At 44.1% G+C, this 14602-nt stretch overlaps 1 protein-coding gene across 1 annotated transcript; it reads left to right on the top strand.

The window, feature by feature from the left end:
• The first annotated feature begins 4372 nt into the window (after positions 1-4372).
• Positions 4373-7228, top strand: LOC132457602 (zinc finger BED domain-containing protein 4-like). The gene is made up of 2 exons (XM_060051857.1): positions 4373-6425; positions 6564-7228. Exons 1-2 carry the CDS (start codon positions 5707-5709, stop codon positions 7090-7092), a joined length of 1248 nt encoding a protein of 415 aa, XP_059907840.1. The 5' UTR covers positions 4373-5706; the 3' UTR covers positions 7093-7228.
• Positions 7229-14602: the final 7374 nt, after the last annotated feature.

The raw sequence follows: 14602 nt of genomic DNA on the forward strand, positions 1-14602 counted from the left end.
TTCATGTTAAACTTTCAGCAAAAGACTGCAACCTTACCTTAAGCTCTTGTTCTTTAATTTCAGAAACGTTACAAATATACGTAACACATATTTCACGTGCTTGTGAATCTTGTCTCTGTGATTGTCGTTCTGCGGAAGTGGTGTGGGCTACCGTAATGATTAATATATATATATATATATATATATATATATATATATATATTTATACAACGGGGGGCCTAAATCCAGCGATCTGATTGGTTCGTAACTGTTGTATAATGAGCGTTTATATGATTTTTCTCAACAATTCTCACAGCTATAATATGAATTTGTAGAATAAAAAATGCCTAGGCCTAATTCTGTCACTGACATAGCGGTTACATAAGGGATAGTGGAGAACACGGCACTTGACTATCCAAGGTTAATGTACGTTGAACGTGGGGCCACCTTCGAACTTCAAACACAGACACACTGCGCAACAGTAAGTGCACAGCTTCTTTGTGTAGCATTGCCTACACATGCGGTCCAACAAGGACGATCAAATAACGAATACCCTCTGATGAGAATCTGTATCTCTCATAAAGAATATCGTCAGACAATGCCAAGGGATCGGTTCTGTCCCGAAAAACCCATCTCCGGAGTGACGCCTGTACGATAAGTGCGCCGAGGTCCACGGGAACACCACAAATGGTGACGCCATTGTCGGGGGAGGGGCTAGGAAGCTGCGCACGCCGATTTAAAACCTGCTCCCGACCAGGTTTGTTCGCGAGCATAAGTCACCATGGTGATACAGCGACGCTAAAAGAGATCGACTTTCGTGGTCCAGCTAGGGTGACCATTTCAAAAAGGAGGACATTATGCGGCATATTAATAAATTACTATGGTGTACATAGGACTCTGGTATACTCTCATTTATAGTACATTTTTGAGTGGTTTAAAGATGATGTTTGCGTAGCTGAATAGGAAAAAATATTAATGAAAAGTCAAAAAGTGTTTGTTCACAGTATTTGTAGTTATTCAATACATTGGTGTTCAAAAAGTGACCACTGAGATTAATCTTTTAAAGTGAAGAGTGCCACAAAGCATAACATGTGGGGACTTAAATGTGAAAAACAATTAACAGGTAACAACATAATAAAAGAAAATGCTATTTAAAACTTTTCGATATAAATTCATGCTCTTTTGTCCATTCAGAATTAAACGAATCCGAATACTTAGTACATACTATTTCTGTTCAGTGTCTACTACTTGACCGTACCACACTTGACTGTGTAGTACGGTCTACAGCTATGCGTAGAACACCTCAGAACGCTTCCGAACACCGCCGAAACTCCACCGGATGTTTGGAGATGACGTATCTCCCCTCAGATGCCGGCAAAATTACCTTGATAAGTTACCTGTTTTCCGTCTCCGACTCTTTTTTTCGCCGCTTTCTACAACGTCTTTCTGGTGGTGTCGGGTCATCCATCTCTTCTTCGTTCGTTACCAGACTCAGATTGCATTGTGGGATAGCGTAGTGAACTCCGTTGTTTACTGTGGCGGTAGTACGCATTCGGAAACGTTTTCCGTCCTACACAATGCGTACTGAGCATTCGGACGCGCTATATTTGTGGCGTACTACAAAATGCATACTATATAGCAGTCAAGTATGAGTATTCGGATTCAGCCGAGGTCTTGCGTTTTGGCATGATGCTAACTTTCTGTCAATGTCATATGACGTAGCAGCACATGGACCCTTGTTTACTTTTTTAACCAATGATAAGCAGGTCACCTGACACCGCTCTTAGCCGTCATTTGTTAGACCAGATATGTTACTGCGTTGGAAGCATTTTTTACAGTCTATGATTGGATATTGTGCTGCAGCCCAGCAAAGATGAAAAAACTCCGCTCTTCAAGCCTATGCCTCAAAAAGGAGGACAAATACGCGTCCGGCTTGATGCTACGCCGGACAGGGCATTGAAAAGCCGGACGCCTGGTCACCCTAGGTCCAGCTAACCCAGGCTTTGCGCTCAACATACCTCGCTAACCCTCTAATCGAGCTTCGTAGTACAGGCCCCAGGAATACTTATGGGCCTAAATGAAAAGCCAATAGATGAGTATGCATTTGACAGCAGCACTATATGATTGGTTGTATGCAGTATAGGCTGTTTGATATTGGGGGGATCTAGGACTTCCGAGAAATATTAGATCATGAATTGCTTTGACTGAGTTTGTAAAAGGAAGTATTATTATTGATACATGATTTTGTGGAATTAATCGTTATCCTGGCCTTTTTTGTGGTTGAATTTCAATTGGTTATGATTCTGCACAACAGCGAGCACAAGAGTGCTCGCAGGTAACGTGTTATGTATTTTAAGCACATAAGCTGCCCCCACATAGCCACTAGGAAGCAGGATCAAACACATAAGCTGCAATAACTACAAAAAAAAATGTTACCCTGCGTTCACACCAAAAGATGCATTTGCTGCCCGAACGTGTTGACGCTGAAGTTTTGCAGCGCGGGAAGTTTCGCGGCACGGCAAGTTTTGCCCGCGGTGCTTCTGGAATCGTGCAATAATTTATAAATTTGGAATTTAATTTGTTCCTTTGCATGGGGTGGCAATCGTTGCAGGGAAGGATGTATCCCTTTTAAAAAGTGCTCATCCTCAGAGAGGATGAGAGGCACAGGTGCGGTCTGCCTCCTCAGCACCTCCAGGAGTAAGCTCTCGATCTCCGTCTCCCTCTTTCGGTATTGTGTCCTCACTGTTTCAAATGGAAACAACATTTTTGGGTCAGGTAACAGACAAAAATACATTCAACATGAAAGGCTATGAGTACATAACTAGTCATACTCATAACATACCATTCATGCATAGGGACCCTTATGACCACATAAAACGAAGTGTAGCATAAAATAAATGTATAAAATAAATAATTTCTCTCATGTTAAATGACTACCAATCTATAGAACAAATCATGCTGTGTATGGGCGTGCGTGTGTGTCTTCGCTTATTGACCAACCTCCTAGGTCACTCGCTGTCCCTGCTGCTGCCTCTGAACCGTGGTCCTCGACTGGGTACTCTGCAATCCCGTCTACCTCGACCCCCAGCACCATATTGCTACTGGTCTCCCTCGGAGTAACAAATGGGCCGAGGAAAGACAGGATTGCAGAGTACTTCCACGTCTTCAACGGGCCTGCTGCTGACCCACTCCTCTTTCCTGCCTCCTGCCTGCGTCTCACCCTGAGGTAGGTGTCCCTCAGGACCTTCCACCTTCGTCGGCATTCCTCCTCTGACAAGAAAAAAGCCTACGCTGTGTAAGTCGAACTGAACTGTTGAATGCTAACTGCTCACTAACTAGCTTGGTTCAATTGATAGCTGGAATAAAGTAACTTTTAAATTAAAGTAAATTCAAAAAGACTTACCAGTTAGCCCGACCTCCTCGCTCACCTTCAGCCAAGCCTGGGTCTTGACCGTCCGGTCCTTATAACCGGCCAAGGTGGTGTTGAAGATCTCCGGGAACGCGGAGACTGAAATTATGAGCTTTTCCTCCATTTTAGCGGTTTGATCTGGATCAGGTAGTGAACTCTAGGTCACTCCAAGGGAGTAACACTGATTGGCTGTTACGGCATGTCACTCAGTGGCAACGCTGTTGAACGCTGATTGGCTGTCATCACGCGTTTGCTGCCGAAAAGTTCAAATATTTCAACTCAAGCAGCATTTGTCGCGCCGCAAAATACCTGAACGTGCTGTGCTGCAAATCAGATTTTGCCGCGCCGCAAATCAAATTTTGCTGCCGGTTTTCTCGGCAGCAAGTGGTCCGGCAGCAAACCCTCAACGCGTCTCTACTTTCACTTTGAATGGGATCGTGCTGCGCGGCAACTTTTTGCATCTTTTGGTGTGAACGCAGGGTATGTCCAGCGATGCAAGCGTGTTTGGCTCTTGAGATATTATGCCACGTGGTCTTTTCAAAACCTAGTTGGTGACTCGGTCCATGTGCACAAGTCTACTGTCTGCAGAGCGGTTCGAGCTGTGGCAGTGTCTCTGTGCAGGCATCTGAACATATATGTTTGCTTCCTTGTACAGCCTGCGGAACTAAACCATGTCCGTCAACAATTTTACCAGATTGCTGGTTTCCCAAATGTGACAGGCTGTGTTGACGGAATGCACATCCGTATCAAGACCCCAACGGACCACAAACCTGTTTTTGTCAACAGGAAAGGATACCATTCCATAAATGCACAGATAGTCTGTGACGCCGACCTTAAGATTACGAATTGTGTTATAAAATGGCCAGGATCTAAACATGACAGTTACGTATTACGGCACTCACAGTTCGGGGAAGACTGAGGCAGGGAGACACCCTGGAAGGCTCCTCGGTGACTCTGGGTACCCCCTTAGGGATTGGCTTATGACTAGTGTTGCACCGATTCCGATACCAGTATCGGAAGTAGATCCGATCCAGCACTAAAATGGTGGTATCGGAATCGGCGAGTACCAACAAATAGTGCACCGATACCATTTTGATGCTTGTATGTCACTTGAACGCAGCCTTCTCTCTCCCGACACTCACTATCGCTATTGGCCTGCTCCAGACCAATGAGAGCGGGCCAATAGCCGCTCTTAACCGTATTTTTCATGCGGCGGGAAAACAAACCAGGAGAAGAAAATGTCTGCAGTGTGGAATTATTTCATTATAGAAACGCCGGCGAGTACATTGGCTAAATGCAAGATTTGCGACCTGAAAGTTTCGAGAGGTGGAGTTAAACGGGGCAGTTTCAATACCTCGAACCTGATCAAACATTTGAAGTCGAAACATGTGAACGAACACAAAGAGTTCGAGACTGAGGCAACTGCAGCTAGCAAGAGAAAGCGGGATGGACCGCAGCAACGATCCCTGGTCAGTTCACTTCGTGCGAAAGAGCAGTGGGACGAGAAGAGTGAAGCAGCAAGACAGATGTCCGAGAAAATAACCGAGATGACTGTTCTCTGTAACCTGCCCCTCTCCTTCGTTGAAAGCGTGGGCTTCCGGCTTTTTATGGCTCACGCAGTACCTAAGTATAAGGTCCCAAGTCGCAAATACATAACGGCGACGACTATCCCTGCACTAAAACATAAAGTAACAGAGCATGTTTTAGTAAAGCTAGGGGAGGCAGGGACCATAAGCTTTTCAACTGACATCTGGAGCAGCCAAGTCTCCCCACTTTCCCTGCTTAGCTTGACAGCCCACTGGGTAAACTTGGAAACATTCACTCCAGAAAGCGTCATACTTCATGCGAATGAATTCAAGGGATCACACACGGGCGAAGCTATTGCAGGAGCAATAGAGTGCATGCTGCTCAACTGGAGCATCCCGAAGTCAAAGGTAACGTAACTTTTCTAGTCTAGACTTTGAAAGAAATGCCGCAGTAATTTGCGGCAGTAATTTGAGCCGTAGAAGTAAAGGTGTGTGTGTGTGTGTGTGTGTGTGTGTGTGTGTGTGTGTGTGTGTGTGTGTGTGTGTGTGTGTGTGTGTGTGTGTGTGTGTGTCGTGCTCTCTATTGCGACTTGTCTATTTAAGCAATATAGCACTCGTGGGAGTGGGGTAGGTAAGGGATTATCCCTTACCTACCCCACTCCCACGAGTGCTATATTGCTTTTATAAAACAATTCTACCGTCAACAAATTAACATTTCAACACAAAGTTATTGATTAAAAATGGTTTATTTCGCCATTGTTTCTTTCTTTCTTTTCTTGTTTCAAAGACAGGATGCTTTGGTTAATTTTTATTATTATAATTACATTATTATTAATAATATTATTCTTCTTATTATTATTATTATTAAAGGTCCATGCCATTCTTCGGGACAATGCAAGCAATATGAAGAAGGCAATGAGGGACCTGGGAGTCTCCAGCCTGGGATGTTTCTCGCACATGATTCAACTCGTGGTGCACGATGGACTGCTGTCCCAGCGAAGTGTGAGCGATGCGCTGGCCAGTGGGAGAAAAATAATTGGGCACTTCAAACATTCCCCATTGGCCACATCAAGACTTGAATCTGTCCAGACGGGTCTGGGAATGCCAGTCAAACGTCTGATCCAAGATGTTCCCACCCGCTGGAACAGCACCTTTTATATGACTGCGAGCCTGCTGGAGCAAAAGAGTGCCATCTCACTCTATGCTGCAGACCACCAGCTCCCAGCAACACTGACGGCAAGTGACTGGACCTTGCTGGAGAAAATCAACACTCTTCTGGCTCCATTTGAAGAGATCACAAAACAGATCAGCTTCGCCACCTCCACCACCTCAGAGGTCATCCCCTCAGTCATCGTCCTGAAGCGTCTGTTGGCCAAACAGACCACGGAGGACAGCGGGATAAAAACAATGAAGGCGACACTTCTAGCAGCTATGGGCACAAGATTCCAGACCGTTGAGGCGGAGCCCTTGTACTCTGTTTCAACCATATTGGACCCACGTTACAAAGACAGGTATGTTACTTTAATTGTGAGCTGTATAGTGTAAAGTTTAAACATCTTGTGTTAGTGTGTAATTAAATGCAGTGCTAAATAACAGCATATATGAGCTAACAGCTATATTATGCCATTCTGTTTACTTTGTTACTGCAGATACTTCACAAGTGCAGAGAGCAGCAAGCTTGCAAGAAGTGCACTGACCCAAGAGGTGGAGAAAAATGAGGAGTCATCACTGCAGACAACCACCACAGAGGCAGCAGACCCAGCCAGTAAGACCCCACGGATGACAACAGAGCCCAACACAAGCAGCTGCTTTAAGGGGCTGTATGAGGAATTCCTGCAAGAGCATGCTTCTGAACAAGGTGGGGCCAGCAGCACAGTTACACAGGTGCAGATAGAGACATATCTGGCTGAGAAAACAATCCACCGCACAGAGAGCCCATTCGAGTACTGGGGAAAGAATAAAGAACGGTTCCCCTCCCTGGCTACTACAGCTGCAAAGTTTCTCTCCGCTCCCTCCACCAGCGTAGATAGTGAGAGGCTTTTCAGCACAGCTTCTAACATACTTGATGAGAAGAGGAATAGGCTGTCAGGAGATCATGTAGAAACACTAATCTTCCTCAAGAAAAATCTGCCAATGTACCTGAGCTTGAACCCCAAAGACTTGAATCCTCAAAAGTAAACAAGAGTAAACACTACTAGGTGTTGTGTGACAGATCTGTCACTGATTAATGCTATTTGTTCTTACCTCAGATACGTTAAATTAATGCAACTATCTCTCAAATGTACCTCATATGTATATTATTTCTTATTTTAATACAATTTAACGTTCTACTTCTTACTCTTGCACTAGTTTTATACACTAGTATTAGGTTATAATTTTATGAAAGTTGCACTATTTTGGCATTTGAGAGCCAAAACTCAGGGTTTTTAAGAGTTTGTAATGTATTTTTAATGTAATGTAATTTTAATGTATTTTACTTTCTTACTGTTGCACTGTTGCACAGTTCACTTCGATTATACATGTTCTAATTTCATGAATGTTGCACTATGTTGGCCTTTGAGAGCCAAAAGTTTATTCAGCTATTGTTGTCACCCATACCAGGTAGGCAATAAAAAGTTCTACTGGATTCACTTTGTATTAGTCTTCCTGCTTCACAAAGGTAGGCAGCAGCTTGACAAAGCCATGATGGCAATGATTTTACATCCAAGTAGTATGCAGCTCTTCATATATACACACACACACATCAATTTCAAACAGAGTGGTATCGGTATGGTATTGGTATCGGCCGATACTGCACAGCCAGGTATCGGTATCTGTATCGGAGCCAAAAAATGGCATCGGTGCAACACTACTTATGACCCCATATTTGTCACCTGCCAGTCGCTCGCAGGAGCGCTACAATGTTGCCCACATTCGCACAAGAAAAGTGGTCGAACGCTGCATAGGAGTGCTGAAGAAGCGGTGGGCCTGTTTGCACAGAGGTGACTAAAAAAATATTGCTGATTTCTAATTCTAAATTAGTTAGTCTTTGTGAAATCATATTGTCAGAGACTTTTCTGTTATTAAAAAGCCCTAAATCTGTATTAAGATGTACGATTTGCAAGTCTTTCGAAAAACTGTACATGTAAGAAGTTATAAGTAGGTCTAAGGCTATTCCTCCTGTATGAATTAATTAATTAATTAATTATTATCACTAACAGGCATTAATATGGAGCCAGACAGGGAAGCTGTTGTAGCAGGTGCCTGCGTTGTTCTCCACAACATGGCAATGGAGTGGAAGGTGCCTCTGATGGAGGATGGATTGCAGGACCTCGAAGGAGACCAAGACGTCCCCCTGCATAATGTGGCTGTACCAGCCGGGGCAGTAGCTACCCGGGACTACCTCGCTACCACCTATTTTGGATGAAGGCTGTAATAAATTAAGCTACTATGTAGCCACCCTAAATTCTACGTGTTCTAAGTATTATTATACAGTATAAATAAGTCATACTAACACCATATTGATAGGTTAAGACTAGAGCAACAGTTCATGAACAGACAAGGTGCATAGGTTACTCCTCAGTAGACATAGATGATTTACTCAGATGCAGATGACTTATATAACCAGTTAAACTTTTTGAAAAGTAGTCCTATCTAGCATGAATGACTGATTCAACCAGTCATTTTTTTATGAGTATTTCTCAGATTGTACTGAAACTGTACGTCTTGCCTTTTGGAATGAAGACCAACATCAACAGATTCATCAGTTAATTAATTTATTAAATCTCAGTGATTGTCTTGTAACCATAGATTCTCAGCTCCTCCTGCAACTTTAATGTTTCTAAATTTAGTTTCTGTTTTTCCGATTCTAATTGCTCCTTCTCTATCTTTTCTTTCTCTTGCTTACTTTTCTCTATTGCTACTCGTAAAAGCTCCTCTCTAAGGAAGTCAATTTCAGTTCCTCTCCTGATACGTTTTGGTGGTGGTGGTGGTCGAAGGCTTTCTGGGATGGTGATGGGCGCAGTTTCCTCATGGCTCGTCATGGGCACAGTCCCAGGGTCCTCCACGGGCATGGGTGCAGAATCCTCCACGGTCACGTTGGACGTGGTGTTCTCCAGGCCAGCAGTGGCTTCGGCTCCCACCACGCCACTCTCCACGCGCCCCCCCCCAACAATCCCTCTGAGACAAGGAGAGGTGTCCCCAATTATATCCAACACCATAGCGGAGTATGGCCCCATATCCCCTTTTCCACCACCCCCAGTTGGCACATTCTTCGGAAAATCTTCAGCTGCCTGCATCTTCAGGTCACTCCATTTCTTGCGCACATCTTTCACCTCCCTCAATTCTACCCCTTTGGCAGTAATTGCTTCGGTAATATGTTCCCATGTCTCATTTTTTTATTTGTTTGTGAGAAAATGATTTAGCTTGGCTTCAAGGAGAGTTTTGTTCTCACTGTATAGATTCAACAGTAGCACAATTTCATCATGTGTAAAGTTTTTCATGCGAGCACGGCGGTCAGACATCCGCAGGCCTGAAACACATGAAAATCAAAGCATGACTTGTTACTAGCTCATTCTATACTTTATTTCCTACAGCAGACAAAATAACTGGGACCTCTGCCATTATACACACTTTAGTCCATGGCAACGGCCCAAAAAGGGGCATAACTACTAGCACTGGATGCTGTATTTTGCAATATATTAATGACACTCAATTCTCTTTTGACAAAGCGGCATTTGCTAACGTGATATTGTCAATCTGACATAGCTAGCGTTACTTTACGTTATCACTTCAGAAACATTGTAAACATGTTATTAACACAAATGGCAGCAACGAGAAGTAGACCAAACAAAATAATAGTAAGTAAGTAAAATAAATAAGTAAGGCACATTTAAAAACAGTTTTCACTGGCCAAAGTGCCGTACATGGTGCAAAGAGGCATATAAAGGAACTCATACCACATACATAGACAGATAAAAACATATAAAATAAACAAGATATCACAAAAGGGGAGGAAAGGCCAGGGAGAAAAGGTGTGTTTTAAGCCTAGATCTAAAAATGGTGATGGAAGGAGCGTTTCTGACTGCAGGCGGCAGCTCGTTCCAAAGGCGGGGGCCAGCCACAGCAAAAGCCCTGTCACCCCTCTTTTAGCCTAGTGCGTGGAACGTGTAGGAGACCCAAGCTACCTGATCTAAGGGACCTGGGTGCTGAGTGGTGGTGGATGAGCTCTGTGATGTAGGGCGGGGCCAGGCCATTTAGGGCTTTAAAAACCATAAGTACGGTTTTAAAATGAATTCTGTGCTGGATGGGCAACCAGTGGAGGGATGCTAGGATGGGGGTTATATGATCCCGCTTTCTGGATCCAGTCAGCAGCCTTGCTGCGGAGCTCTGGACCAACTGAAGGCGAGAGAGGAGTGATTGAGGGAGTCCTAGGTAAAGGGAGTTGCAGTAATCCAGCCGTGATGTGATGAAGGCGTGCATTACTATTTCCAGATTGTGAAGTGATAAATGGGGTTTCATCTTGGCAATGACTCTGAGCTGGTAAAAACTGCTCTTGACTACAGCAGCAATTTGCTTGTCAAAGCAGAAATTAGAATCAAAGATGACACCCAGGTTTCTGGAGTGGGATTTAACGTAGGGGGAGAGAATACCCAAGTCGGCCGTGCGAGGGGTTTTGGATTTGGAAGGGCCAAAAATAATGACTTCCGTTTTGTCATTATTAATTTGGAGGAAGTTACTACCCAACCAAACTTTTACCTCCTCAAGGCAGTCAAGGAGGGTCTGGAGCGAGTCTGCAGATTTGAGAGGGAGATATAATTGCGAGTCATCAGCATAAAAGTGAAATGCAATGTTATGCTTCCTGATTATATTCCCTAGAGGGAGCATGTATAGGCAGAAGAGGACAGGGCCTAAAATGGACCCCTGGGGAACCCCACAGGACACAGGGGCAGAGGGTGAGGAGAACTTTCCGATAGACACTGTGAAAGATCTATTGGTGAGATAGGAGGAAAACCATTGAAGAGCTGTGCTACTAATACCAACCCACTGCTCTAGGCGCGACAAGAGGGTGTTGTGGTCGACAGTGTCGAAGGCGGCACTGAGGTCTAGTAAGATCAAAATGGCATTTTCTCCAGAGTCTAGAGTGAGGAGCAGGTCATTTGTTACTTTCAACAAGGCTGTCTCAGTGCTGTGACGTGATCTAAAACCTGATTGAAAGGGTTCTAAAATCTCGGCATGGTTTAAAAACGGCAATAGTTGTGATAAAACCACCTTTTCCAGGATTTTTGAAATAAAAGGTAATTTAGAGATTGGACGGTAGTTTCTTGGACATTTTGCATCCAGGTTATGTTTTTTAAGCAGTGGCTGGACAACCGCCTGCTTAAAACTTGCAGGAACAAAACCCCTGGTAAGGCAAGAGTTGAGGATGACCTGAATACTTGGGCCGATGGAGTCAAAGACGTCTTTTATTATTTTGGAGGGGACAGCATCGTTAGGAGAAGTTGAGGGCTTCATGACCCTAACAATGTCCCTCAATTCCTCTAGTGACACTGGTAGGAAATGGTCAAAAAGAGCTGAAGGCCTAACGCCTAAGTGATGCAGGGAAGTGACTGGTGATGAGGGGGTGAAAGACTGCCTAATGTGATTGATTTTGTCAATAAAACATTTCATAAATGTCAGTGGATGGCTCGACTTGTGAGGGGGCTTGTGGATTGATGATTGAGTTTAAAGTGCTAAAAAGGATTTTGGGACGATGGACGTGTTCACTGATAATATTGGAAAAGTGTATAACTCTAGCTGCTTTAGCTGCTGTTTGGAATGTTGCTAGAGAGTTCTTGAAAATTTGGAAAGAAACAGTGAGGTGATCTTTCTTCCACTTTCGCTCAGCTGTCCGACAGGCTCGCCTGAGAGAGCGGGTAGTGTCATCCAGCCATGGTTGTGATATGAGTTTGGGGCGTTTGAGCTTAAAGGGGGCAATGGAATCTAAGATTGCTGAGCATGAGGAGTTGAAAATACTCAGTAGTTCATCTGCACAAGGGGGGGATCAGTAGTAGTTAAAATGGAAGTAGCAACATCACTAGCTAGAAAGCTATCTGCAAACTGTTCGGCAGTGAGAGGGCCTATGTAGCGTGCATGGCAATCAGGGGATTTGGCTGTGCATTGAGGATCAGAAATGTTAACATTGAATACAATAGGTTTGTGATCGGATAAGTAAGCATCCTCAACATTATCAATGGACAGGCCATGGGATAAAATTAAGTCTAGGGTGTGCCCGCGTACATGAGTGGACTGATTAATATGTTGCATAAAGCCAAGAGAATCCAACAGATGACAGATTTCCTTAACCATAGGTTTATCTGGGCAGCAGACGTGGATATTAAAATCACCCAAAACCAACAGTCGATCATGCAAAGTTATATAATGCGACAGAGTCAGAAAATTCTGAAATGAAGTCCTTTGGTTTCGGGGGCCTGTAGACCAGAGCGCACACTAACAGAGTTGAAGTAGATTCCACCATTACGCATTGAATTTCAAAGGTGGAATAAGACCCCACAGAAAGTAGCCGTAATTTGAATGTATCCCTGAAAACCAAAGGAACACCACCACCCCTCCCAGAAGACCTAGGCGTGCTAAGGAAGGAGCAGTTAGTTGGACAAAGTTCTCCAAAGACGGATGTTTCACCCGCACCTAACCAAGTCTCCGTTAAGAACAATAAATCCAGGCATCGTTGAGTGAAAAAGTCATTTAAAAGGAACGTCTTATTCGACACCGACCTGGTGTTGAGTAGCGCCACTTTTGCCACCAGTGAGATAGAAGATTGTGTACAGCGTACGAACTCCAGATGGCGAAGGTTATCCCCATTAGCTCCACCGCCAGGGCCAGTCGGTTTTCGGGGATCAACGCGTCGTCGTCGTAGAGTCGTTTTCTTGCTTGGCAATGGCAATTTTGCAGAAGTTGGCAGTTAATTTCGTTAATACCTTCTTCACGTGAAATTAGTATTTCCTGTTTACATTGTTAGCTGTCAATGATTGACTTGAAATTATCTAAACGTCATTAAAAGCGACACTGGTACAATTTACGCACTACTAGTAACGTTACAACTTAAGTTATGGTGGTGCAACCAAAATTTAGAACACCTATAGTTTGACACTAGCTACGTCGAGTGTGACCGGTTCGTTCTGCGTTGTGTTTCTTTCTAATTAATGAATGACGTGACCCACGATGTGTCTGGACTCGGGCACTCCGACGTCCATTTATTCGATCTGAATACACACATACACAAATAGCTTCCTTAGCCCTTGTGCCCTTACTCCAACTCTCTTCCCAAGGGTATCGCAACAAAGGGCCCAACTACATACAATATTACAACAGAAATGATTGAAATAAAAGGAATAAAAGACATACCTGAATACACACATACACAAATAGCTTCCTTAGCCCTTGTGCCCTTACTCCAACTCTACGAAACACACAGGGGGGGAAGGGGAACTAGCATGACTACACGAGGGTCAGTTATATGCTAGTACATCACACAAAACACAAAGTTCCCCATAACACAGAAATCTATCTAATAACTGGATGATTATAAACCCCAGACTTCCAATTAAACAATATATAATCAAAATAACTAATATAAATAATGATAAATTATAAGATGGTCAAAGATTTGATTACAATATAAATGTACACACCTCTTCCCAAGGGTATCGCAACAAAGGGAAGAGGGCAGGGGGCGCGGGAAACTTATCGGGTTCTCTGGAATGTGGGCGGGAGTATAGAAGGAGGTGGAGCCAAATCAAAAAAATAAATAAAATAGAGCTTAAGGCGGCATGGAAAGCTAAACTTCAGGTAATACAGAAAAACAAAAGACAATTGTGTAATTATAATTTCAAGGATATAACACACCCTGTTACACTCACCCCCCAGAATTACACAAACATTTGAACCATAAATAAAACTTGCCCAGACCGGACTGTAAACCGACCACAAGAAAACCACGACTTCGGCAATAGGTGCCACCCAATAAAGAGTTAAGAGCGCCCAGAGGTTAGCTAAGCCCCTGGGAACACTATAGACAACGTGAAGTGCCATTTACACCACACATACATAGGCCATACTCGGACCGGGCAAATAATAACAAATAAATAAAAACACTAATAATTCACTCGCCATGAGTAATACCAGGAGACACCTGCCACATAAGCTCAAACATGGATCACAGTGGATACTGGCCGAACACCCAGAATCGTTTCCAGTTGTGCCATGGACTCTATCAACCTAAAGACCGGCTTGATAACTCTCCCAAATCTTGAAGTGAGGCGATCACTTGTCTGAGAACCCTGAGGATGAGCATCAATTACCGGAGACACATGGGGCTCAGAGGAGGGGGATGACAACGGGGTAACACTAACAGCACCAGCAAGCCCATCCAATGCAGGAGGGACCATCAGAATGGTTAAGTCACGACTGCCATTGTCATCCTCATCCCTGACTGGGGACTGTTCACGGACCCACGAAGCTGTACGGTCATCACTACCGTCACTGACCCAGGAGAGCGAATCAGCCATAGTGGGATCAGCTGCACCACAGTCCGTCTCAATTGCTGATTCCTCACACTCAGGTAAGTCTGACTTGGGGCAGCCATCATTCAGACTGCCGACGCCCAGGGCATCCAGACTCTCATCCAAGGGGAGGAAGCTGACCTGGAGCA

Source organism: Gadus macrocephalus, chromosome 5, assembly GCF_031168955.1.
Source record: "Gadus macrocephalus chromosome 5, ASM3116895v1".
Lineage (NCBI taxonomy): Eukaryota > Metazoa > Chordata > Actinopteri > Gadiformes > Gadidae > Gadus > Gadus macrocephalus.